The sequence below is a fragment of the Narcine bancroftii genome, chromosome 2 (assembly GCF_036971445.1).
Source record: "Narcine bancroftii isolate sNarBan1 chromosome 2, sNarBan1.hap1, whole genome shotgun sequence".
In the NCBI taxonomy this organism is placed as follows: Eukaryota; Metazoa; Chordata; class Chondrichthyes; order Torpediniformes; family Narcinidae; genus Narcine; species Narcine bancroftii.
The window spans coordinates 354194840-354221858 of NC_091470.1; the positions used below are offsets into that span (position 1 = coordinate 354194840).

A 27019-nucleotide genomic window follows, 5' to 3' on the forward strand; every position below is an offset into this window, starting at 1 on the left:
CATAGAATCACAGGAAGTAGATGCAGGAATCGGCCATTCAGTCCTTCGATTCTGCACCACCATTCAATGCTCACCTCAAGGCTTGAGAAAACACGTTAGTCTGCAGATATTGTGATTGAAGTAAAAACACAGAAAAGCTGGAGGAACTCAGCCAGTCTTGCAGCATCCACAGGAGGTAAAGATACATTATAGGCCATTTCAGATAGCCCAAAAGTTGAGATGTAAAGGCAGAGAAACTCTGCCAAAACGCATAATCACCTACCCTACCGAATGTGCTGAGGTGGTCCCCGAGCCACATATCCCAACCCCTCTCCGAGAAGGATAATCTCCGCAGCACAGCCGTCCGCCAATCGATCTGAATGTACAGCCGCACTAGGGATGGCTGATAATGCCGTTGGGGCAGTGGGGCCCGGCGGGGCAGCAGGAGTTGTCAGCAGGGGCTGTTGGGGCAGCAGGAGCTGTCAGTGGGGGTCGGTGGGGCAGTGGAGACCATCAGGGCAGTCGGGACAGTGGGGACTGGCGGGTCAACGGGAGCTGTCAGTGGGGGTCGGTGGGACAGTGGAGACTGGCGGGGCAGTGGGAGCCGTCAGGGGCGGTCGGTGCGGGCTGGGACAGCCACACCGGGCTGCTCTCTGCGGCTCAAAGCGCAGTAGAGCAATGGCCATCTTCCCTACCCATAATTCCCCATGCAGCCGAAACCACTCCATCTGAATGGGGATTATGGGTAGGAAAGACAGCTATTGCTCTGCCGTGTTTTGAGCCACAGAGAGTGGCACCGAAGGCCGAAGCAGCCAGGTATGGCTGTCCCAGCCACCCCCGATATCCCCCACCAGTCCCCACTGCCCCCGCTGAAAGCCCCCACGGCCCCAAGGGCTCCCCGCTGCCAGGAGAGGGGTGAGTGGGGAGATGGTTCGCAGGCTGACAGAATCATCATTCCGCCCCTAAACAGCCGCGGCAGTACAATCAGATCGATCGGCGGAGGGCTGCACTGCGGAGACTATCCCTCTCGGAGAGGGGTTGGAAAATGCAGCTCGGAGATCGCCTCCACACATACAGAAAGGTAGGTGATTATGCGTTTTGGCGGAGTTTATACACCTTTACATCTCAATTTTTGGGCTCTCTGAAATGGCCTTGTGATAAAATGGGGCACAAGGCAAGGTACCATATCCTGCAACATTACAATGGCCACGTTGATGCACTTAGTTGAGGAATGGAACATTGAGAAGAATCTTGTTACTTTTTTCAAGACAATGGGCATTTTTACACTAAAACTTTGGAATTATTCTGAAAAAAATTAGCAGACATGTGTCAATAGCGACAAGTTAAAGTGTGTGTCCGGATGTGGTCATTTACACAGCAGCACTTTTAGGACACTTACACAGCCCTCCTGTGTTGCGGAGTTTGTTGGAGGGGGAGTATCGTATTCATTAGGCTTGTTTCTTATGGAATGGCTGCGGTCAATTTACCCTGCAGCCACTCCGCAAAAAATGTCTAAGGGCACGACTGGAAAAAATTATGGGATGGAATTTCCATAAAAAGTTTTTACACTGCCACCGGAGCAGAAATTTTCTGCTGTTTAGTGGCTGCATAGAAGTGCTTAATGTCATGGGATCTTTCACATCCTTCAAGCTCTGACAATGGTGGGTTTATACGTCAGAAATTCCAGAGTGTGACCTGAATTGATAACCTTTCACCTCAAAATGCAACCGGTAGCAACATCTGAAGCACAAGGGAAACTATTGTTAACCTATTCTCACGCAGTGCCATGTATAATGGCAAGTCACATTGGAAAAAAAAGTGTCAAATAAATTCCCATTCATGTTACAGGGTCAGAATTTACCTCTCCCCCTTCCCTTAGTTTACAGTGCTGAGAGTAATTCCTTTCCTTCAATAAATAAACATCTGTTACACTCCTTCCTAACACTAAAACAAAAAGGACGTCACCAGATTCCAGAATATGCCATTTATTTTGTCTCCAAGGTCTTGTCACGTTTGGCTTGAGCCCAAGGTCACTTCAACACCAATGGCAACTGAGTGGATTGCCACAAATCTCGTTCAACATTAACATGCTGGGCACACTGAGTAGCTCAACAGCCAATGTAGCACTCCACTGCTGCGTAATCCTGGCAACCTCCCGCAACCTGAAACCTGGTTCACAGAAAATGAACGTGAGATTAGCCATTGTACGCAAGCTGCTACTTACATGTACTCAACGAGAAAGCAGCGGTGCGCAAAGTGATCAGAAGGCATGCCCCGTGCAGGCAAAAGGAACCTCCACTAACCAGGAACCCATGAAAAATGCTGCTGGGGAGGAGAAGGAAACAGGAAATACACTTGCAACATCAGGGTTGTGAGATGTACAAACAGCTCCCCACAGCCATTTGGATAATTAGCTTTGGAAGGAGAATCAAAGCCACCTTTTAAACATTACCTCCTGTTTGTTCATCTACTGCCTGGCATCTTCTAAACCAGGGGTGTCAAACTCAAATTCACGGAGGGCCAAAATTAAAAACTTGGACTAAGTCGAGGGCCGAACTAAATATTTATTGAAAATTTTCAACAACATCTCCATGTTTTCTCTTCTTTCAACATATGTAATGTTAAACTTTTTCTTATTAAAATAAATGTTTCATAATAGTTTTGGATAAACTCTTTCCAGAAGCATTAACAAATGAGAAATAAAATATTCAATAAATAATATTTCTCTATAGAGGATTTGTCAAATGTTGCTAGTGTGCTGTCGAATAGTAAAATCTGAGGGCTATTGAGAATGTGGGAGAATAACATGATTCCTGAAACAATCAAATGGGTGACTGATTGTGGGCATGAACTCTAGCAGGGTTATTTGCCATGCCCTTTTTCCATTGGTACAGATATCCTTTGATTTACACACTTTTCAAGTTTTATGCCTAATGAGCTTGTATCCAGGTGCAGGACCATTTTTAACCAGGAATATATTTATCACTTTGACATGAAACTATTGGAAGATCGTTTTATCCTGAGATTAAAGTTCATAATCCTTACTCAGGCCTGTGTGCGGGAGGGCGGGGTTTGCGGGCGATCGGGTTGGACAACGACAGTGCGGGGGCATCGGCTCTCGCTGCAGGGCGGCATCTCGGCGGATCAGCGGCCCCGTCACCGTGAGTCGCGGGTTGGCCTGTGGCAGGGAGGGGGAGTGGGCAACGGTCCTGGCGAGGTCAGGCCCGAGGCCTCCGGTTCCGGGCGCTGGGAAGCGGCCTTGGCTTCCCCTGACACCGGCCAGGCTCCAAAACCAGAGTCCATGGTGAGACCCTGCAACGTAAGCAGAGGAGGTGGGGGCGATTAGCGGGCTGACGCCAATGCATTCTGGGATTTGTTGTATTACTGTGCATGCGCTATACTGGCGCGGCGGCCAGTGGGCCACCTCTAATACATTTTAGAAATGATCTTGCGGGCCAAATATAATTATATCGCGGGCCAAATTTGGCCCGCGGGCCAGAGTTTGACATGTGTGTTCTAAACCAATGGTTCTCAATCATTTTTTTTCCACCCCTTAAGTAATTATTCATTAATCACCATGCTAAAGGTGCTCGGTGGTTAGTAAGGGATTACTTAAGGTGGTATGTGACTGGTTAAAAAAAAAAGGTTGAGAATTACTGTTCTAAACAGTGCAAGTCTCAGAGGAAAAAAAAGAACTGCTGATTCTGGTCATTGCTAACAAGCCTCCCAGTAATAAAATCTATAATGACACCTTGCTCCCATAAATAAACAGGTCACACTCTGATGAAGATAAAGGGCTACCTTGACAAAAGGCTCAAGCCCGAAACATTGGTTATGTATTTTTAAATCGGTGCTACTGTCACGAGCCCAAAACCCAGCAGCAATAGTTATTCACCAAGACAAATGGTTAATTAAACAAAAGTTGCTTTTAATTATCTTTAAATATGAAAACGGAATCACACTTTAACTTATCATTATTGACTTAACTAACCTAACTTAACCCCCCCCCTTCTAATTCTAAGTGCATTGTATGTAATGTGTGTGTAAGCTCAGAAAAGTTCTTTGATTCACAATCCAATCTCACTTTTCATTCCTCCAAGTTGCCGGCAATTCTTATACCGTGCACAGAATTTAACATTTATTTAGTTCACCGGGCTTTGGTGCTTGAAAGGTAAACAGTTACTGCTCAGTAAAGTTCTTGTTGGTTTTCAGAGAGAGATTTGTTGTACACTGGACACCCACAACTGATTCCTTTTTTTAATCAGCCACTTCAGTGTCTTGCCGAAGAAACTTGACCCCTTCAGGATTCTCCAGATGATAACCTCTTTCTTACAGGTCACCACAGAGTTCCTTTTTGTTTCTCTTATTTCAAGTGAAACATTAGACAGCCAGTCCTCTCCTCTTGCATGAACCACAAAGACTTTGATCAGGCTAAACTCAACCAGTCTTCCAAGTGGGGTTTTCCACAAGCTTTCCAGCTTGTCCTGTTCCAGTCCCAGCTGCTGCTGCTGACTGTAACACTACAGAACTGATCTCTGTCTCTCTCTCTCTCTCCCTCTCTCTCACACACACACACACACACAGAGATAAAGCATATTTCACTCTCTCTGCTTGCAAAACCACATGACCCTCTTAGAACAGCATACTCCACTCCAGACAGTCTGTGGCTCCGACAAGTTATTTCATCTGTTACCTTTTTGTAAACAACAATCCATTAGTGAAGTCTCTTGGACACTCTCCAAAGCTTTTGCAAAGGCTATTGGCACCGGATTGTTTAACATGAGCAGAGCTCCAGTATTTTAAATAAGATCTGTTTTAAAGTGTTTGTATGTGACCTACACTGAAAAACCTGCCCCAATTTACCTCCCAAAAACATATCTATATACTGTCACACTACATAATCCGCCTCACGGACTCGTCCCCTGAAACCCTCTGGGATCAGCTGAAGACTACCATACTGCAATCCACTGAAGAGGAACTGGGCTTCTCCTCCAGAAAGACAAGGACTGGTTCGACGAAAACAACCAGGAAATCCAGGAGCTGCTGGCAAAGAAGCGAGCTGCCCACCAGGCTCACCTTGCAAGGCCGTCCTGGCCAGAGAAGAAACAAGCCTTCCATCGCACATGCAGCCATCTTCAGTGCAAACTCCGGGAGATCCAAAATGATCTCGCCAAACGAACCCAGCTCAGCACGGACAATGGCGACTTCAGGGGTTTTTACGAGGCTCTAAAGGCTGTGTACAGCCCCTCATCCCAAGTCTAAAGCCCGCTGACGGCAAAGTCCTCCTCAGCGACAAGATCTCCATCCTCAACCGATGGTCAGAACACTTCCAATCTCTTTTCAGTGCCAACCACTCAGACCAGCTCCCTCAACAGCCCCTAAGGCTAGAGATAAAGTCCTCACCTGGGAAGAGACATATAAGGCAATTGAACAACTGAAAAGTGGCAAAGCAGCAGGTATGGATGGAATCCCCCCAGAGGTCTGGAAGGCTGGCGGCAAAACTCTGCATGCCAAACTGCATGAGTTTTTCAAGCTCTGCTGGGAGCAAGGAAAGCTACCTCAGGACCTTCGTGATGCCATCATCATCACCCTGTACAAAAACAAAGGCATGAAATCAGACTGCTCAAACTACAGGGGAATCACGCTGCTCTCCATTGAAGGCAAAATCTTCGCTAGGATTCTCCTAAATAGAATAATACCTAGTGTCGCCGAGAATGTTCTCCCAGAATCACAGTGCGGCTTTCACGCAAACAGAGGAACTACTGACATGGTCTTTGCCCTCAGACAGCTCCAAGAAAAGTGCAGAGAACAAAACAAAGGACTCTACATCACCTTTGTTGACCTCACCAAAGCCTTCGACACCGTGAGCAGGAAAGGGCTTTGGCAAATACTAGAGCGCCTCGGATGCCCCCCAAATTTCCTCAACATGGTTATCCAACTGCACGAAAACCAACAAGGTCGGGTCAGATACACCAATGAGCTCTCTGAACCCTTCTCCATTAACAATGGCGTGAAGCAAGGCTGCATCATTCTCGCACCAACCCTCTTTTCAATCTTCTTCAGCATGATGCTGAAACAAGCCATGAAAGACCTCAACAATGAAGACGCCGTTTACATCCGGTACCGCACGGATGGCAGTCTCTTCAATCTGAGGTGCCTGCAAGCTCACACCAAGACACAAGAGCAACTTGTCCGTGAACTACTCTTTGCAGACGATGCCGCTTTAGTTGCCAATTCTGAGCCAGCTCTTCAGCGCTTGACGTCCTGTTTTGCGGAAACTGCCAAAATGTTTGGCCTGGAAGTCAGCCTGAATAAAACTGAGGTCCTCCATCAGCCAGCTCCCCACCATGACTACCAGCCCCCCCACATTTCCATCGGGCACACAAAACTCAAAACGGTCAACCAGTTTACCTATCTCAGCTGCACCATTTCATCGGATACAAGGATCGACAACGAGATAGACAACAGACTCGCCAAGGCAAATAGCGCTTCAACCGTGTCTGCCTGTCCCGCATCGGACTTGTCAGCCACAAACGAGCCTGCAGCTGATGTGGACATTACCCCTCCATAAATCTTCGTCCGCGAAGCCAAGCCAAAGACATAAAGTACACTGTTTGACCAGCTGAGTTTCCCCAGAATTGTGTTTTACTTCAACCACAGTTTCTGCAGACTTTGGTGTTTTACTTCAGGTCACACTCTGATATGATTCAGTGACTGAATTTGATAATGATCCTCGGTCTTGCTTTGAACTAAATATGTCCAAGTGCAGGTTTTTGATTGTACATCAAGTGGGATTCATTTCTGACATGGTCTCCTGGTCTGATGTTGAAGAAATCAAAACAAGTTGTAAAATAATGAAGTGACTGGTGAGGAGGGGCATACAAGTGATTGCAGATGAAGCTGAAGCAAAAAATAAATTGCTAGGTCGACCACCATCTATGGAGGGAAAGCACTGATCAATGTTTCAGGTTGAGGCACTACATCAGGATGGAGAGTGCAGAGATAGTGTAGCCAGTGTAGAGGAGTAAGAGGGAGGGGTGATTCAGAAACTGACAGGTGATAAGTGGGACGAGATGGGGTGGGGATATGATGGGTGGATGTAGTCAGGTAGGGGAGATGACAGGAGGGGTGAACCGAGGGAGAAGAAACACGGATTGATAAGTATGTGGATGATGGGCAGATGGGGGGGGGGGGGTGGGGAGAATCAGGTGAGGTTAGCAATCAAGGTGGGGTGGGGGGGGGAGGGAATGGAGAAGGTGAAAAAGGAAGAGAAAACCTGGACGGACTGAAGGGAGTGGATTAATTTAAAATGAAAACGCAGCCTTCATTCCATTGTGTTGTCGGCTACGCATGAGGTATTAAATCCTCTGATTTGCCAGTGCGGCAATAGAAAGAGCAGAGAATGGATAGTGCAGTTTGGGAATGCATTTCCACCCCACCCCCTCCCCCTCCAGACTGGACAGAGATCAGCCTTGGCATCTACTTCACTATCTTTAGTCAATTCTGCAATTTCCAACACGATCCACCACCAGCCACGTCATCTCTTCTCCTCTGTTCCACGACTCCAGAAATTGCAGCTTTCCTCACTGGTCTCCACAAGGAATCCAACACTGGCACACAGTCGGGAAGACAGCAGTGAAGATTTCTCAAAAACCTTTCAGACCATCTTTTTCAGTTGAGTGACCCTGAAACATGTCCATCTGACCCATTCTGCAAAACTGCTACGAATCACTGATTTATACAACTGGCTGTCCGCTAAGGTGACTGTAATGAAGCCTCATCTCAAAATAACCAAAGTCACTTCATAGACAAGAATGATTGGGAGGTTGGTCCTTTCCACTGACCAGTCACCCAAGATCCAAGACCAAACTTCGTACTGTCTTGCTTCAATTGTATCACCTTTCAACAAAAGGCATCGTGCAGCGAATTTAGATAAACATAAGAAATGGGAGCAGGAGTAGACTATCTGACCGGTCGAGCCAGCTCTGCTCAATAATGGCTGATCTGATGATACTCGTCTCCATCTACCTGCCTTTTCCCCATTTCCTTTCATTCCCTTACTATGTAGAAATCTGTCCAACCTTCTCTTAAATATATTTACTGAGGTCGCCTCCACTGTTTCAATGGCAGCAAATTCCACAGATTCACCACCCTCTGGGAAAAGCAGTGCCTCCTCATTTCTGTCCTACATCTTCTACCCTGAATCTTGGGGTCTGCCTCATGGTTCTGGTCTCCTCTACCAACGTAAACCATTACCAACCTCCATCTTATGCCTGCCTTTCATAATTTTAACTGCTTCTTTTAGATCCCCTCTCATTCTTCTAAATTCCAGCAAATATAGTCCTAGACGGCTCAATCTCTCCTCATAAGCCAACCCCTCCACCCCTGGAATCGATCTGGTGAACCTCCTCTGCGCCGCCTCCAAAGCCTGTACATCCTTCCTCAAGTAAGGAGACCAGAACTGCACGGAGTACTCCACATGTGGCCTTACCAGCACCTTGTACAGTTGCAGTGTAACCTCCCTGCTCTTAAATTCAATCCCTCTAGCAATAAAGGGCAACATTCCAGTTGCCTTCTTGATTGCCTGCTGTACCTGCAACTAAACCAAATAAGCAGCATGCTTACAGGGAGAGCAAGAAGGAATGAAGATTTATTGCAGCATCTTAACTGGCTTGTGGTTAAAGTCACTGGAATGCAATGGAAGAGAAGGACCTGGATCAGTTCAGCTGCGCTGATTGGCTTCAGTGTCCCTGGGTTGTAAAGGGAGGAGGGCAATAAACTAAACTGGAGTCTTGCAACTCATTGCCACGTAACGAAGCTTGGCCCTGCTTGACCAAAACGCTCCAACTCATTAACACAGATCAAAGAGAGGTTTTTCAATCCAGTCTGAACAATCCTTCAAAAGGTCACAGCAGTACTGCAATGATTAGAACCAAAATCCCACAATGTCTCATTCTTAAATCTGCTATGCCCAATAATGCCAGGAAAGGAAATCTAGGGCTGGCTATTTTATTGTGGAATATATATTCCACAATTTCGAAGAAACGATCAGCATATATAGTCTTTTTGTAATCAAACATCACGATTATATCAGTTTTGGAAGTACAAAGGGCAGACATACAGCTGAGATATTTCTCACTCGTTTGTAGTGAACACTACTTTGATCAGCTTGCTTGTGGTTGTAGCACCAAACGTGGTTTCATTTAATAAATAAACAACTATCACGGGCACACATCAAAGCCCACATGTAATTGAAAATGTAGCCCATCATTAACCAGGCCTTCAGGCACTCTCGTCAGCTCTGTTATTTTCATAGACACTTAAAGCCTCTTCAAGCTCCATCTGAAGCATCGTCTCAAATTTCTGCATTAATCAAAAGCCAAAGCTTGTCACAAAGTTCCATCAGGACTGTACATTCCAGCTTCAGAGAGCACAGACTTCATTATATTAAAAAATACTTCCAATTGAAAGCAATTCCTGGTTCTAAGTTCTGGGACACATTTGCTGAATAAAACTAGCAGACAAAAGTTATGGTGAAGTCTCAATGAACAGGACTAAGAAAATATCATTGTGAAGCAGTTTCTCCAAACTGGAGAATAGAAAGTAAACCGAAATATGCCAATGTGCAACTTTAAGGGAAATTGTACTAGATTGGTGTCTGAACCTTGTGAAGGCCGATTTACAGGCCCAACCTACACATGAAATTAAATGAGAGGAGTAAAACATGAAAGTCTGCAGACGCCATGATTGAAGTAAAACAATGCTGGAGAAACTCAGCAGGTCAAACAGTGTATTCTATAGAGCAAAGATACAACGTCTCAGGCTAGACCTCATTTTGTTCGGGCACCTGCCTACATTTTGCTCATACCTTGTGGAAGATCAAGCCTGAAACGTTAGTGATGTATTTTTATCTTCTGCATAAATACACTGTTTGACCTGCTGAATTTCTCCATCATTTGTTTTTACATTAAGTTACATGTTGTATTGAGCTGAATGATAAATGTTTCCTGCTGATGGTAAATGCCTCTCAAGAAATTATGGGAGAACTGACCCACTCCAGGGATTCTCGCAGCAGAACTTAGAATAGCTTGCTGCACGAAGTGATGGACGTGGTCAAGTATGGAACATTAAAAAGACAACTGGATATAATTAGAAAGGAAAATAAACCCTTTACATGTTGGAAGGCAGCCAAATATTCTTCTAAAAAGCTCCCTCAGGTTGAAGAGCTAGAATCATTTTCATGGACTAAACTTCTTCTGGCTGCTCTGTAATTTTTCTCATGTGCAGGCAACACAGAGAAATGCAGAAGAAAGGCAATGGAAGACCAGCCATGGGCAGATGATTATCCAAGTGACTCTACCTGTGATAGCCAAGGGCAGGCTCCATTGCTGGGTGCAGAAGTGGCAGATGGAGTTCAATTCAGATTAAGTGCGAGGTGATGCATTTTGGAAGGTCAAACCTGAAGGCAGAGAGTCATCGGACAGATATTTAACCATGAGACTTAACTTAACCAATGTGGGCCTGACAAGATGGAAAGCACATGGCTGCAAACTAACCAATACCACCACTCTAATAACACCATGGTACGGTCTTCTCGGCAAATGTACAGCATAAATGGTGTAACAGGTTAACATTTTCACACCCCACCCAGCATTGACAATTACCCAAAGGGATACAGGAATACAAACATGGTGAAATTCGATATGTCAATTGGTTTGAATTTTTTTTTCCTCTCTCCTCACCTGTCTCAAGTCCAGAGTGATCGTCACCCAGTGGAACTGCCTGCCATTCTGGATACTGGGACTCTGCCACCAATTGTTGGTTCCGTCTATGGCGCTCATTATTGGATGCCGTTCTGCAGGCACAGAGAGAAAGATTCACTTTTCTGGTAACTTTTGACACCCTCAGTGACTTGTTGCCACTTCATCATTTGTGTGTGGTTCATTGCATTTGCAGAGTTGACATGGGCTGATACAATGAGCGACGTCTGCATGTCAGCAAGGTGAAGGTGGCGAGGAGCTGTTGATGCAGATCGGGAGGAAACAGTGGCCTGGAGACACACGGGAGACTGCAGGTCCTGGAATCTGAAGCTAAACTCAACTTATTTCAACTCGAAATACTACAAACATTCTTTTCCTCCCACTGATGCTATTGACCCACCATGTTCCTCCAGCAGATTGTGTTTAGCAGGAGACAGCGGTCACTTACTCAAAGGTCTGCAAAGGTCATTAATTATTGAGCTTCGTTGTACATTCCACCCAATTAAAACACAGGTGGAAGAGGATCATTCAGCTGCTGATGGTCAGGGATCAGACAGCACAGGCACTTGGCCAAGATGAAGGGTGGGTGGGGGGGGTGAGGAATCCAGTGCAGGGATCTATGGTCATGGGGAAAACTGGGGGCAGCAGAGGAAAAGATATTTCTATTTTGAACTGTAATGGTATCCCAAAATAAGAATGGAAGTTAGGACCCTCAGTTGGCATACAGAGGTGGGAGATGGGTAAAATCCTGGTTTGTAGAAATGACTGCAAATGTCTGGTCTCGGAGATTCAAGAGACTTCATTACCATCATTGGAGCTTCATACAAGTCAGGCAACTTTCTCAGGGCTCCAGAGAGCAAGCATTGAAGTTATGGACAACCACCTTTAACCCTGGTTACTGCATCTGGGCAACTCCAGTCCTTTCAACCCCTCACCTCCAGATGAACAGATTCCAACAATCCCCAGCCCTGATTTTACACCTGCTACTCAATCACAATCGACACACCTTCCTCAAGCTTCTCCTCTCATGCATACTCTTATTAACTGAAACCTGCTGCTGGGTCAGAAACAGAATTACAAAATTTTAACACAATGTCTCCATTCTTGCCTTCACCAACTCCCTCAAATTAATTAGGCCTCTGTTCTGGAGCCTCCAACTCTTCTCCTTTGGCTCAACTTGGCTTAAAGTCATTGTCTGGCCTTCCATTTTCTCTGCCCTGCATTCCTGGTTCCAGAACCACTGATCCAAGCGAGTTAATGAAGTACTCTGGGCCAAGTTTTTCACCAATAGTCCCAGGAAAGGGCTTACAGGAATCACAAAGATCCAACATGAGAAAGGACGGTAAAATGGCTTTCAGAATGATCCTCTGGCTTCAGGACTACTGGCTTCTACCTGATTTGAGGTGGATCTTTGGCCAACTTGTTCTACAGCTCCCCTCTTGGCCAGGAGGAGAAGCTTCTGTAGGAGTGCCCACAGGACCTGCAAATCCATACAAGGACCTTAAATTCCCTGGATCCAGTCCTCAGACAATCGTGTCTCACCTCAGACGACAAACCATCCCACTTCATCCCAGCACATGTAAAGAGATAACAACATTGAAAAAAAACCGCAGGATTGTGCAGGCCCCTATGAACTGTATTCTCCCTAAATGAGTTTTTGATGGAATTATAAATGTAACTGGAAGAATATCCTCCCACAGCTGACTCCAGGAGAAGGGAAATAATTACAAGCCTCCATAATTACATTAGATTTGATTCACCAGTATATTTCTTGGTAAATTACTTCATGTTGATTTTCTAATGAATGTTAATGAACATAATCACAAAGGGGCGATAAATCTTTCCTTTCACACATCAGCATAACTTGGAGAATCGTAACCCTCGACCATTTTCCCCAATCCAACAAGACTAATTTACTGGAGGTACATTGGAGACCACATAAGCTGGAACCGTTTACTCTATTCTTAATGAGTGTTATTTAAACAAGCAAATTCAATAATTAAAAACAGCTCAAATTAAAAATAACTCTAGGTAAAAAGTCAATTCTGATAACAGGCATCATTCGAGCCCCTGGTGAGAAGAAAACTTCACAATATGCATACCTTTTGGATTTGCACTGTTCAGGTCACAAATACGACATTGAGGGTTGCGAATAGGCCTCCCAGGAACGTGCTCCACCAACTTGCAATACATTTCAGGGCCATTTTCACCACAGGTTGCATTAGTGGAGATGACTGCATTGCTGGCCAGATTCAGGATGGCTGGGAAAAGACCTGTTGAAGACAAAACAGGCAAGCTTGGGACCCAAACCAAAAAATAGTATCTAACCAATGTCGTAATCTAAAAAGCATGCTCAACAGAAATCGAAACCTGGCGATACACACTGAAGCCGAAAACATTTTGCCTGAGTAACTCAGCAGGTCAAGTAGTGGGAGAGAAAGAATGGACAAGGTTTCGAACTGATGCCTTTGATCAAAACATGACAAAGGGCTTTAGCTCAAAACGTCGACCATTCTTTTTCTCTGTCTGTTGCTCCTTGGCTCAGAAATAAAAACTGAGTGAGCAGGAATTCTTTATTTGTCTTAGATTTTCACATTTAATTCTGGATATCCCTTTCACCAGAAAAAATGATCCTACTTGTGTGTGTAAAAAAAAAAAATCAAACCTCACCAGTCTCACCTTTCTGCCAAGAATTTGCTGAATGTTTGCAGGACTGGAGAAGAGAGGAGGAGGAGTGACAAGAAGGATGACCGGCAAGAAAATATACAAGTGAACCGGTGCGGACTCGAAAGGCCAACATGGCCTGTTTCCGCTCCTTATATGGTTATATAGGAACTTAAGATCAGATACTATATATTGTCATGTAATAAAACAGAAATGTAATATTACACATAAGCCAGACAAGGAGCCTGACGGCCTTTACAATCAAAGAGAGTCCCCCAGAGTCACCGAGTGTCCGTGGATTCGCCTCCAGCGCTTCCGCAGCCCTCTGCAGTCGCACAGATTCCTGTTCAGTTCAAACTGTCAGCAACTTGAGCCCAGATCCCAACTAGTTAAAGCACAAAAATCTGTAGACCAAGTGGTTGTAGTAAAAACACAAAGCTGGAGAAACTCAGTCTCAATCTCAAGCCTGAAACATTGGTTATGTATTTTTACCTTTGCTATATAAAGGACACTGTTTGACCTGCTGAGATTTTCTTCCAATCCAAATCCTAAGCTTCGACACGACGAGGAAGCTTTCAGCGCCCTTTCAGAGCCCTTCTCGAATCCCAGTTCCGATACCCATGAGCCAGTCTCCAGCAGCCCACAACTGCCTGGGTTCCTTGCCCACAAGTCACCAAGAGCTCGCCATCTATGCAGAGCCCCTCGCTCGTCCACCACCATGGTCACTATCCTTGGGGTCCTCTCCTCTGCTTCTCCTTCTCAACATTGGGGGGAGGGGGGGGGTATTCTCCCCATCACTGGTGCCCTGCTCCCTCAGAGTCTGCAGTCCCTTGTGACCCCTGCCTGGCACGAGCGCCACCATTTTGGGCCCAGATTCCGTAGTCGTAGGATTTTAAATAAAAGAGTTGGCTCCTTTAAAAGGCTGTTTAAAACCTGTAGAGAGCAGTCAGCAGTAGAACTGGGTGAGAAGACCCTGTGGGGTGTCCATTCCCCGGATCCACACCAGTATTGCTGTTCCAGCAACTCTGCCAGTGCCACCATTTATTTCAATATTATTTTGAATAATAAAACAGAAAATATATTTTCTAACACAACTACTAGTTTGTAAAACCATAATAAGAATGACACTGCCAGAAAAATACTTTAAAATAGAATGCTCAAGAGGTCAGGCAGCATCTGTGGAGAAGGAAGCCATTAATATTTCAGGTCAAAGATCTTTCATCATTTGTAATCACTAACATAGGTCATAATCCAGGAGGCCATTCTTCAATCTGATTACGAGAAAGAATGCAATGATAAGAAAACTTGCATGCGTTATTCTGCCTGGCTGAGAATACAGTGGGGGCCAAGGCCACAAGACCCGATGACATTCACCGTCTATAGTGGAAAGTGAGTTATTGGATGCTAAGTTTGTGGTGTCCAGCAGCTTAGTGCTCCAGCATGGCTCATCTTGTTGAGATGACTGTGTGAGCAGAATATGAAGTGGGAAACAGACAATTTTATCACAACTTTAAAGGCCATGAAGGTGCATTTTATTCTCTGAGTACATTTTGACGAAAATTGCCTGGGTTACTCCAATAGGAACTTTATTCATTTCCTAATCATTGTGTGGCAAACCTCCTGGTAGCACACCTTAGGTTATTATTTTAACAAAATATTGTTTGCTAATACTTAGGTTGTGGCGACTCACTTACTAGCAAGCGAACTGGCTCCCAAAATGGCGGACGTGCTATGGAAAACGCGGGAAATTGACCTGTATCCAACACAGGGTTTTAATCTGAGCTGACGATGTCACTTCCTGTCCATGTTACAGTAAAAGTGATTATATATAAACCCAGAATGCAAGCCTGGAGGTGTGAGTCTTGGACTAGGCTCCACAGTGTGTACATTGACTTCCCTGTGCATACGCCAACTCTATAACGTGTACACTAACGTCTATAGTAGCTCAGTACAGAATACTTCGCTACAAGGTTATATCTTCTGCCTGGATAATTTTCTTTGATATTATCAATTTGTCATTGTTTATTTTTAGATTCCCAGTGAACTTAAACTTGACTTTTCAAATAGAGGGCTGTGTGTGTGAGGAAGGTAAAAATTAGATTGTTGTGGAGTAGGTTTGCCTTGTGGGCTGAAGGGCCTGTGCTCTGTTATTATGTTCTACTGTCATGTAATAATATATAAAAATGCAATATACATGATACACTGCTGCAAGGCAAACAAAGAGTCGTCATGAGCATTGCCTGGCACCCTTAACAATAAGAGATACACAAGCAAAAAATAGACCCCCTTCAGATACTCGAGTGTCCATGGATTCACCTCCAGGGCTCCCGCAGCCGCACAGATCCCTGGTCAGACCATCGGCCACCAGAGCTCCAGGTCCTCACCTCCTTAAGCGAGATTAGTTTCCGTTAACAAGCCTTCAACACGGTGACCGTTCCCACCAGGATGCATCATAAAAATAGGATTTTTCTTTCTATTTTGCGGGAGGTACTCAGCAAACAACATCGCCCGCTAAAGCAACTGCCCCGTCCCCATGGTCACATCCTCATGCCCATCCCCACGGTTGCCTGCTCGTGTTTCTCACATGGAGGGAGAGTTTGCACTGCTGTAGACACTTCCCTTCAGATTGAACTTTAAATCCTGGCTTCTCATAATAATAAAACATCTTGTATTTGTAGGAGAGGCCCTTACTAATTGTGACTGTTCAATCAACATGACAGACACACTAAATTAACTCCTAGTAGATGCTTGCGCTGGCTTCAATATTACATCAATAACCATGGAATTACTTGAAGGAGTGAAATGTTCAAAATTATAGAATAAATTGGAGAATTGTGACGGCACCGCGGGAGACCATTTCATCCATCAAATCTGTGATCCATCAGTCCCATTTCCCCTGCTCTTTTCGCAGCTCGACAAATTATTTTCCTTCAAGTGCCTACTTAATTCAGTTTCAAAAATCATAAATAATTCTTATCTCTGATTCCAGATCAAAACTATTTTCCACACACAGGCCTCTTCAGATCCCACACCTAATAACACTGGACAACAAAGATTTTGATCACTTTTGGGTGCATTCTGTGGATTTTGCCTGAACATTTTCCTATCATGTACCATTGGTTTTTTTTTAAGATACAATCATTTCCTGTCATATTTTAAGTTACTTCAAGTGTACAAGACGATGAAATGCAACATGTCATTGAAAATTCATTTTCTGCATTCGCACTTGCATTTCTTGGTGCACTCAGTGATGAACATGGTGAAAGGTTTCATCAGGACGTTGCGACCATGGAGAAATGCTATCAGGGCAACTGTAATCCATCAAATTATTGGGCACTGACAGAAGAGGCACCAGATGCTGAGTACAAAAATCAATGACAAAGCATCTTTAGGCCAGTTGAACTAATGCAATGTGTCAGAATTATTCTGTAATTAAACATGCTAAATTCCATAAAAGTTAATTTAACGTTTCTCCAATTTCCTATGTGATACAGGAAATAGGAAATTATCTTCATGCTCAGCTTGAAGTTGTCTATCATAATCCCCAATTTTTTCAGGGAGCAAATCTTTTGAAATAAATTGTCCAGTGTATTACAGCATCTAAAGCAAAATTTCACTGATTTTCCAGGAAATCAATGTTTTATTACCAATGTGGTTCTGAACAAAAAGTGACCGTGCAACATTATTTATTTGCAATATTGGGGATGGCATGAATTGGAAACATCTCTACACTGATTATCAACCTAGGCGCACCTCAAGGATTTAGCCCACTGCTCTACTCATTATACATCCACGTCTGTGTGGCCAGGCACAATTCCAATGCTATCTACAAATTTGCTGACGACATCACAGTTTTCGGCAGAGTCACACACGGCCATGAGGAAGTGTACATGAGGGAGATAGATCAGCTCCTTGAATGGTGTCACACCAACAACCTTGTATTTAACCTCAGCAAAACTGAGGAGATGATTGTGGACTTCAGGAGGAAGTCACGAATCAGTCCCCATTGAGGGCTCAGTAGTAAAGAGGGTCAACAACTTCCTGGCTGTCAACATCTCTGAAGATCTGTCCTGGAGCCTCCATGTCGATGCCATCATGAAGAAGGGGCACCAGCAGATATACTTTGTGAGGTGTTTGTGGAGATTCAGTATGTCACTGAAGACTCTTGAAAACTTCTACAGGTGTACCATGAAACACAATCTGGCTGGTTGCATTACACTCTGGTATGGAGGTTCCAACGCTCAGGACATCACAGGCACCAGACTTCACTCCATCGTGGGCATCTACATGAGGCGGCGTCTTAAAAAAGCAGCCTCTATTCTCAAGGACCCCCACCAGCCAGGCCACGCCCTCTTCACTCTGCTGCCATCGGGGGGAAAAAGGTACAGGAGTCTAAAAACGAGCACTACAAGGACAGCTTCTTCCCCGCTGCCATCAGATTCCTGAATAATCAATGAACCAACTGCCTTACTTTTCGTGCACTGTTTTTAAAAAAATTATTGCTACAAAACAACAAATTTTGTGGTTTGTTCGACAATAAATTCTAATTCAGATTCCGATTCAAACATTTTCTCCAAATTATCATCAGTTGGGACATTTACTTTAACTATTATAAGGAACAATATAATCTATGTTTGGAATTTACTCTGATGCACAGAGGAAATTCAGTTCCACACAAGGTGCCTGGCAGCTGGCCTCAATAGAAGTAAGGAGGTTTTGGTTTCAAAGTCCCCTTTCAGCTAATAGCCTCGGTAAACAGCTCAGAGAAGCAACATGCACAGTTATAAATTGTTGGTTGAGACAGTATGAGCAGTTTTGCTCCTTCTGAGTCTTGTATCAGTCAGCATTTTCACACCTCAGGCGAGCAGTGACCCTACATTGTCCCGAAGAAAGTCCCAGGAATTCAGGACCTCTCGGGCCTTTCACACCACAGTCCAAATTCCTGGGAATTTGCCCTCCTGGCAATTTAGGGGGCCCGTCCCCAAACTCACAGGAGTGCATATCCTTCGATCGCCCTTTCGCTCACTCCCCACCCGTTGGTCTTTCACCCGCCTGCTCCCACCCTGACCATCGGTAGGTCGGTCGCTTGCCTACCTGCTCCCTCGCACCCGGCAGTCAGTAGGTCCGGTCACCCACTCCCCCTCCCCCCCCCCCCCCCCCGTCGTCGCCTGCACTTCGGGACCTCTTCTGCACGTCGCAATGGCAGCACATTGAAGGATGAATGGCTGAGTTCGTTTCCCATAATCCGTCATGCAGCTGGAACAGCTCAGGGAATACATGAGGGATCATGGTTAACGAGAACGGCCATTCATCCCGCAATGTGCTGCTGTTGTTAAGTGGTATCTTTCAATCGCCTATGTGACACAGCATGCAAGCGCTGATGTCACAAGGCTTCTCTGCTTGGCCATTTGGCTCTTCACATTGCAGAGAGAGGGTTGTCTGGGAAAAGCTGCTGGGGCCGCGGCCCTACCGCATAAGTAGGGCCACGGACACGTTTAAAATTCCTGGGCTGACCTTTTCACATGCACGTTCATGGAAAGGTTCTCGGGAAATCTCCATTTTACAATGCGGTGTGAAAAGACCTAGTGTTATACCCCCCATGCACTCAATGTTTAATGTACTGTACACCAATGTATCAATTAGGAAATTAGAGGTTTATGGTAACAAAGGTAATACAATACGTATAGAAATTTAAACATGGAGTGGACAAACCAAATTAGAAGGATTAATGTGAAAGATGAATTGATTAAATGTTCTTTCTCTGACTGTAAAAGGCAGCTAGCAATTTCTGCTGATGGCAAATCTGTTTGCCTTAGATAGATTCAATGATCTGGATGATAATGTGGTTAATTGGATCAGTAAGTTTGCCAATGAGACAAAGATCAGGGTCGTTGTGGACAGAGGGGAAGGCTTTCAAAACTTGCAGAGGGATCTGGACCAACTGGAAAAATGGGCAAGAAAATGGCAGATGGAATTTAATGTAGACAAGCGTGAGGTGTTGCATTTTGAAAGGACAAACCAAAAAAGGACATACATGGTAAATAATTGGGCATTGGGGATTGCAGTGGAAGGATCTGGGAATACAGATACATAATTCCCAGAAAGAGGCATCACAGGTAGGGTTATAAAGAGGGCTTTTGGCATATTGGCCTTCATAAATTGAAGTACTGAGTGGAAGAGTTATGATAAATGGTAAAGTTGAATAAGAAAGACCTTGGTGAGGCATATTTGGAGTGTTCTGCACTGTTTTGGTCACCTAATTACAGGAAAGATATCAGGAAGATAGAAAGATTGCAGACAAGATTTACTAGGATGTTGCCAGGAACCAAGTTACAGGAAAAGGTTAAACAGGTTAGGACTTTATTCCCTGGAGCACAGAAGAATGAGAGGAGATTTGATAGAGGTATTGAAAATTATGAGGGGATAGACAGAGTAAATGTAGGTTAGCTTTTTTCACTGAGGGTAGGTGAGATACAAACCAGAGGACATGGGTTAAGAGTGAAAGGGAAAAAGTGGAGGGGGATTGAGAGGGGAAACATTTTGACAGAGAAAGCGGTGGGAGTGAGGAATGCGCTGCCAGCTGAGATGGTGAATGCGGGCTCATTTTTAACATTTAAGAATTTGGACAGGTGCATGGGAGGGGTATGGACTGGGTGCAGGTCAGTGGGGCTAGGAAGAAAAATAGTTCAGCACAGACTAGAAGGACTCATTTCTGTGCCAAAATGTTCTATGACTAAGCCAATTTTGTGTAATTTTACCTGTTTTATTACATGACTATAAAAGAATCTTGAATCTTGAAGAACTAGGCTTCAAGATCTGTTTATTGAAGAACTAAGAAACAGGCTATTTTTGATGCTGAATTATGAATTAATAATCTGGTGATTAAAGGGCATTTCAGAAAGCATGATCAAAATAGGATAGAATTTCTAATAAAGTCTGAAAGTGATTTTATTCAACTTGAAACCACACGAAAGTCTGGAGACACCGTGGCTTAGTTCTGCATCCCACTCTCATACTCACATGTCTGTCCATGGCCTCATGCTATCCCGCCAAGAGCGCCAGTAAATCGGAGGAACACCACCCCTCTGGGCGCCCTCCAACTAGATGGCATTAACGTCGACTTCGCCGGTTTCTGCTCCTCTCCTTTCTCCCTCCCTTCCCTTCCGCCCGTCTTCTCTCCCTCAGCTCTCCACCCCCTTCTCTCTCTAATCACCGAGCTGCTGTGTCCTCCTCCACCCATTACCTCCTGCCTTTGGGACCATACTCCTCCCCTCCCCATTTTCCCTTTTTTGTTCAGACGTCTGTCTCCATTTTTCCATATCTTCAAACTCGAAACGTTGGTTATATATCTTTAGCTTTGCTAGACAAAGTACACTGACCTGCTGAATTTCTCCAGTACTGTACTTTTTTTAAACCAAGTCTTAAACCTGAACAAAGTAAACTACAAAGGTACGACACAAAGTAAGAAATGGCTCACATTTAAATAAATATATAGGTGTCAACAAATGTATATGATTTGAAAGCATAAAAAGAGAAAAAAATGTAGAGAGTTTGACGACTGGGAAATTTCAAAATTCAGTCAAGGAGAACCAAGAAACTGATAACAGTATATGACAATAATCCTGACAGGCACGAAATGAGATTGTAAAACCATAATCAAGATATTAAAAATAAAGAGCCTTTCTTTATGAAAAGAGGAAGAGAGAAAGAACTGACCAATTAGCCTGACATCATTAGTGGTAGAATTTGGATCAAAGAATTTAGAAAATAATGCAATTAGTCAGGGTCAACATTATTTATGACAAATCTCGTAAGAGTTTTTGAGTTTGTGGTAATCAGAATAGATATCAGGGTAACAGACGGCATCTTTGAAGTTTCAGAGTGTCTTCAATAAGGAGCCAAATAAAAAGTTATTAAAATAAGGACAGAGATAATAAGCCAGTGTGGAACTGGGAGCAGAAGTAAATCATGTCAATTTCAGGTTCGGATGCGGAGATCACCGGGGCACCTAAGGGATTGGTATTGGGAGCCCCTGGTGTTCACAAGGAACGACAGCGAGTTGGATGAGAACACCTGCAATACAGCCAAGACTTCTGATAATGCAAAGCTGGCGAAAGTGCAAATTATAATGAGGGAGGAGAGAGGTGTCAAGAAGCACACAAGGTACATTAAGGAGTTGGCACAAGAAATCGAATGTGGGAAATCACAAGGGCCGCACAGTTAGCACAACGCTGTTATAGCGTTAGCAATCGGGACCGCAGTCGAACCTCACGCTGTCTGTAAGGAGTTTGTACATTCTCCCAGTGTCTGCCTGGGTTTCCTCCAACCCCCCCACCTTCGCCTTCAAAATGTACCGGGAGTTGTAGGTTGAATGAGTATAAATGGGCGGCATGGGCTTGTAAGGGTCTGCATGTCTAGATTTTTTTTTAAATTGTAAAGGTATCTGTTGTGGTGGAAAAATAGAAGAACGTAGTTTATTTTAAGGGAGAGAGATGGAAATCTGTTTGTGTTCAGAGAAACTTGGGTATTATATATCAATTACTGAAAGATAAAGCAAGCATGTTAACTTTAAGGAAGACAATGTTGGACTTGCATTCACTTTTATTTCATACTTCCAGCATATCAAGATTCCATTATTGTCATGTAATAACACATAAAATACAAGACTGTACAACATATCCTTTTGCCTGATGTATCTTGGACTGCATATGCAGTGTTTTGTATTTCACAATTCCAGTGATTCATCTCTCTCCATCCTTTACTCTCGTCACTGAACAGCACGACATGGTCTGAGGAGGCAGAAGAGGAGTTTTGAGACTCTCTGGAAGGGTGCGTGGGCTTCAATCAGGAATTGCAAGGACAATGTGTTTCTATTCAGGTTCATCCTAACCAGAAGCCGTGAATGAACCAAGAGATCTGCAAACTGCTGTAAACCAGATCTGTGACGTTCAGAACAGGTGATTCGGGAGCAGACTAATACTTCTGAAAGGGGGAGGTGGAGGAAGGGGCCGAGATGGACAAAAGAAAATAGAAGGAGTGAAGGGCAATGCACAAATGTGCCAGAGAAACTCAGGTCACATAGCATCCATAGGAAGTAGTTTACTAATGATTTGGGCCTGAACTTTTCATCAGGAATAATGATTACTCTGGATGCTATGTGGCCTGCCAAGTTTCGCCCCCTAATCACCATACGATTTTCCTGTCACATACCAGTTTTTTTTTTAAAAAGATAAAACCTATTTTTGAAAATTCATTTTCTGTGTTCGCACTTGCATTTCTTCCCTGCTGATCTTGGTGCAGTCAGTGATGAACATGGTGACAGGTTTCACCAGGACATCGCGACCATGGAAACTGGTATCAGGGCAACTGTAATCCATCACTGCTGGCCGACCATTGTTGGACACTGACATGAGAGGCATCAGATGCCGAGTACAAATGAAAATCACCGCAACAAAAGATTTTTTAGGTCATTCGAACTAACACAATGCGGCAGCATCATTATGCAATTAAACATGCTAAATCCAATAAAAGTTAAAGTTTCTCCAACTTCCTACGTTGTACATCAAATCTGGAATTCATCTTGAAGTTGTCCACCATAATCACTATTTTTTTTTCCAGGAAGCAAACATTTTGACAAAATTTGTTGCCAGGACTGAGTGAATGAAATCTATACTCCATGAAATATGTTAGAATGAGGGATGAGTTACTGAAACATTAAAATTCTGGAGCAGTTTCACAAGGTATGTATTGTCCTCCTGTTGTGGAAGAAACTAGACAAAGGGCAGAACCTCAGGCTAAAAGGTCGTCCCACTTACTTGATGTAAAGGTGCATGATAGTGGGTGTAGACTGGTGGGCCAGAGGACCTATTTCCATGATGATCTCTCGAGGGCTTGCGGACTGAGATGAGGGATTCCTTACCCACTTTCCCTGCCCCTCCCTTTTCCTCCAGGGCAACAGATCTCAGGCATTAAGTCGTTTCAGTTTCAATTTGTTTAGACAATATGCGAATGAAGATTCATGGGAATCAAGCAGGAAAATGCAAGAGGCCACAATCATATCAGCCTTGATCTTAATTGAATTCAAAACAGGCTCAAGATGCAGAGCAGCAACCGTACATGGAACACAACAGAGAGGTCCTACCGCGCGCGAACCTCCACCACCTAAAATGACAGAATGAGAAGACGACGAAATGAACAGACCCAGTGTGTAAAAGTAGATGAAACAATTTTCTTGTTTATTTTTATTGTGTGATGACATTGTTTAATGGGTTTATGTATAGTATATGCTGACAAAAGACAAAGGAGGAAAAACCCAACACCCAACCCACCAATTTTCCCCTGCAACCGTGTCTGCCTGTACCGCATCGGACTTGTCAGCCACAAACGAGCCTGCAGCTGACGTGGACATTTACCCCTCCATAAATCTTCGTCCGCGAAGCCAAGCCAAAGAAAGAAGAATGTTGAATGTTGAGTGGGTGAGGAGGGGGGGTGAAGGAGGGAGGGGGGGTGGGTGGGGAGGGGGGGTGAAGGAGGGAGGGGGGAAATGACACTGTATATATTCAAGAGGGAAATGTTTATGTGTATTTTGGTTAATATGGTTCATACTGTGAAAAATAAAGAAAAATTTAAAAAAAGATGCAGAGCAGCCTCCTGTTCCTTGCATTATAATTTGTGAACGTCTTCCAGTCATGAAAAGGAGAGCAAGAAAGTTCAAGTCAAAGTCAGGTTTATTGTCATCTGTGTGACAGAGTATATAGAGGTGTTTGGTAGATAAATTAGAAAAGTTTTGTTAGAGCAGGTCACACACAAACACTTTAAAACACAGAATTTTTGCAGGTGCTTTTGCAAGAGGCTCAGACTCATGATGAACTGTTATTTGCAAAAGGCAACAAATGTAACAACAGGCAGTAGCAGCTTTGTCTAGGAAAGAGAACTTGCTCTCTGGAAGGTCATGTGATTTTTGCAGGCAGAAAGCAAAAAAAGCAGGGTTTGCTCTGGCTTTTTCAGGTGCATTCTATGCTAAGAATGCACCTGAAGAAGCAGAAGCGGCCCTTTAAATTGCCATTCAGGTGGCAGCGTTTAAAGCGCAACGCTGGCCACTTGAAGGACACAGCTGCACAGGATGTGGCTCTGAGCACACTCGGCTCCTGCCCAGTGTCAGCTGTGATCAGCAGCCTGACCCTTTAACATCCACTTTCAGCCAGCTGCATTCAGGTGGCTGGGGGAGCCTCTGAGCTGAGCTAATTATCCCTCTCAGAGGAAGGTTACATAGCTCGCCTCAAGAGCGCCTCCTGCACATTCAGGTGGCCTCAAAACAGCCGCATATTGCCTAAACATGCGGCTTTACATGCAGGGCAATTGGCCACCTGAAAGTGCCTAGGACAAGCTTTAGAAGACGGCTTGGTCAAAGGAGAGGACTGGCTGTCCGGTGTTTCCCTTGGAATAGGAGAAACAGAAAGGAACTCTGTGGTGACCTGAAACAAGAAAGACTCTCTCTCTGAAAACCAACAAGAACCCTCTGAGTGGTAACCATTTACCTGTTAAGCACCAAAACCTGGTGAACTTTATTAATTTTAACTTCTGTGCACAGTACAAGAATTACCTGCAACTGGTGAAATTGGACTGTGAACCAAAGAACTTTGCTGAACTTACATATACATTACACACACCTGCACTTAGAATTAGAAGAGGGTTAAGGGAGTCGATAGAGATAAGTTAAAGTTTGATTCTATTTTCATGTTCAAAGATAATTAAAAACAACTTTTGTTGAAGTTACCCTTTGTCATGGTGCATATCTATTACTGCTGGGTTTTGGGGTCCTCTGGACTCATAACAACCGCCTGATGGAACAGAGTACTCCAGTCCTCAGTGCAAAACATGCAGACACACAACTAGACATAACACACATACAGACAAACAGTACATATGCAGGACAAGTATTTCATCTATACAAATAAATAAATATTGTTTCATGACTTATTAGAGTCTCGGATGCTAGTGTGAGCAGTTCCTTTGGTCGTTCAGCATCCTCACAGAGCGGGGGAAGAAGCTGTTTATCAGCCTCGTAGTCTGGCTTTGATACTCCTGTATCTTTCCTCTGACAGGAGCAGCCAAAAGATGGGTGCAGGGTGGAAGGGGTCCTAATGATTTTGCGCGCCCTCTTCAGACAACGATCCCAGTAGATCAAGTCGCTGGAGACTAGGGAGACTCCAGTGACTTGATCCCAGTAGATCAAGTCGCTGGAGATTAGGGAGCAATCCTCCCTGCCACTTGACCTTCAATACATTTTTCCACAGTAAGCATACTACACTGTGATGGAGTCGGCCAGGACACTATCGATGAAACTCCTATTGAAGGAGGACACAATGGTGGCTGGTAGCCTTGCCCACTTCAGTCATCTCAGGAAGTGCTGCTGATTCTTCCAAAGTGAGGAGATGTTATGTCCACACTAGGTCACTAGTTCAGCGAACTCCAAGGAACTCCACTCCCTCTACTGTAGAGCCGTTAATAGTGTAGTGGAGGGTGGTCATTCCTGGTCCTCCCGAAGCAAACAAGCATCTCCTTCGGCACGTCCACGTGGAGGCTCAGGTTTCATGAGATTTTCCACCTCCTCTCGACTCATCGTTGTTGCTGATGAGGCCTTTTAAGATAGAATGGTTGAATACAGCAAAGATTATAGGGAAAAGGCCAGGCAGACGGGCTGAATAAGAAAATGGATTAGCTCATGATTGAATGGCAGGGCAGACTCAATGGACTGATTAATTATTTTTGCTCCCGTCTTATTTATGACAGTCCACTAGTGAAACATAAAGGTCCTTTTGTTAAAATGTGATACTGAATACAGTATCTAATATGATTAAACAATGACCTTGAAGCTGTGGGGGTGAGGGAAAGACTTGCAATTGTATTGTAAACAATTTATCAACTCAGTTATGAAAAGCTTGACCTTATTTTAACTCTTTTATTTTTACTTATTCAAAGGATGCAGGTCTTGCTGACAAGGGCAGCATTTATTAATCATCCAAAATGCCACAGAGAAATGGTGGAAACTCATGTTGTACAAAACGTTGGTGAGGCCACACTTAGAATTCTTGCAGCTGCATTGCAGGAAGGAAGGCAATGCCAGTGTCTCTTCCAGGCCAACATCCCCAGCAGTGAGGTCCTAACTGCAATCAGCCCGCTCATTTGGCCAGGGGAACAAGTTACCAGATAGAGAAAGGGGAAAACTCACTGACCACCTCAGAATCCTTGGCCCTTTGATCACTGAATACTGGCAGAGAAACTCAGGACTACAGGCAGTCCCCGGGTTAAAAACAAGTTCTGTTACCTAGTTTTGTCTTTAACTCGAAACAAGTATATACGGCCTTTATTAGCGTCAGTTAGTCAAATGTTTATCTTAGTATATAGTATATATATTCTTTCTATGCACATAAAACACTTAAGAAACACTTCCAAATAGACTATGACGTCTTAAACAAGTTGGGCTCGGGCCGGAGTAGGGGCCTCGGGTTCCCGGCAGGTGATGCTGAATCAACCACGCTCGAACCGGAAGTTGACGACATTCTACTTCTGGCCGGCTTGCAGATTCATAAGTACAAGTTGTTCATAAATAGGAC

The 27019-nt window shown here is 44.2% G+C and overlaps 1 protein-coding gene across 5 annotated transcripts in view; it reads right to left on the reverse strand.

Moving 5' to 3' along the window:
- lama1 (laminin, alpha 1) overlaps positions 1–27019 on the reverse strand; it is a 336199-nt gene that overhangs the window by 262233 nt on the left and 46947 nt on the right. For all 5 annotated transcript variants that reach the window (XM_069922348.1, XM_069922349.1, XM_069922347.1 and 2 more), the window contains exons 2-3: positions 12842–13012; positions 10722–10834 (exon numbers count right to left, since the gene is read on the reverse strand). In XM_069922348.1, coding sequence (XP_069778449.1) covers positions 10722–10834; positions 12842–13012 — 284 coding nt within the window. The remainder of the gene's footprint in view (positions 1–10721; positions 10835–12841; positions 13013–27019) is intronic.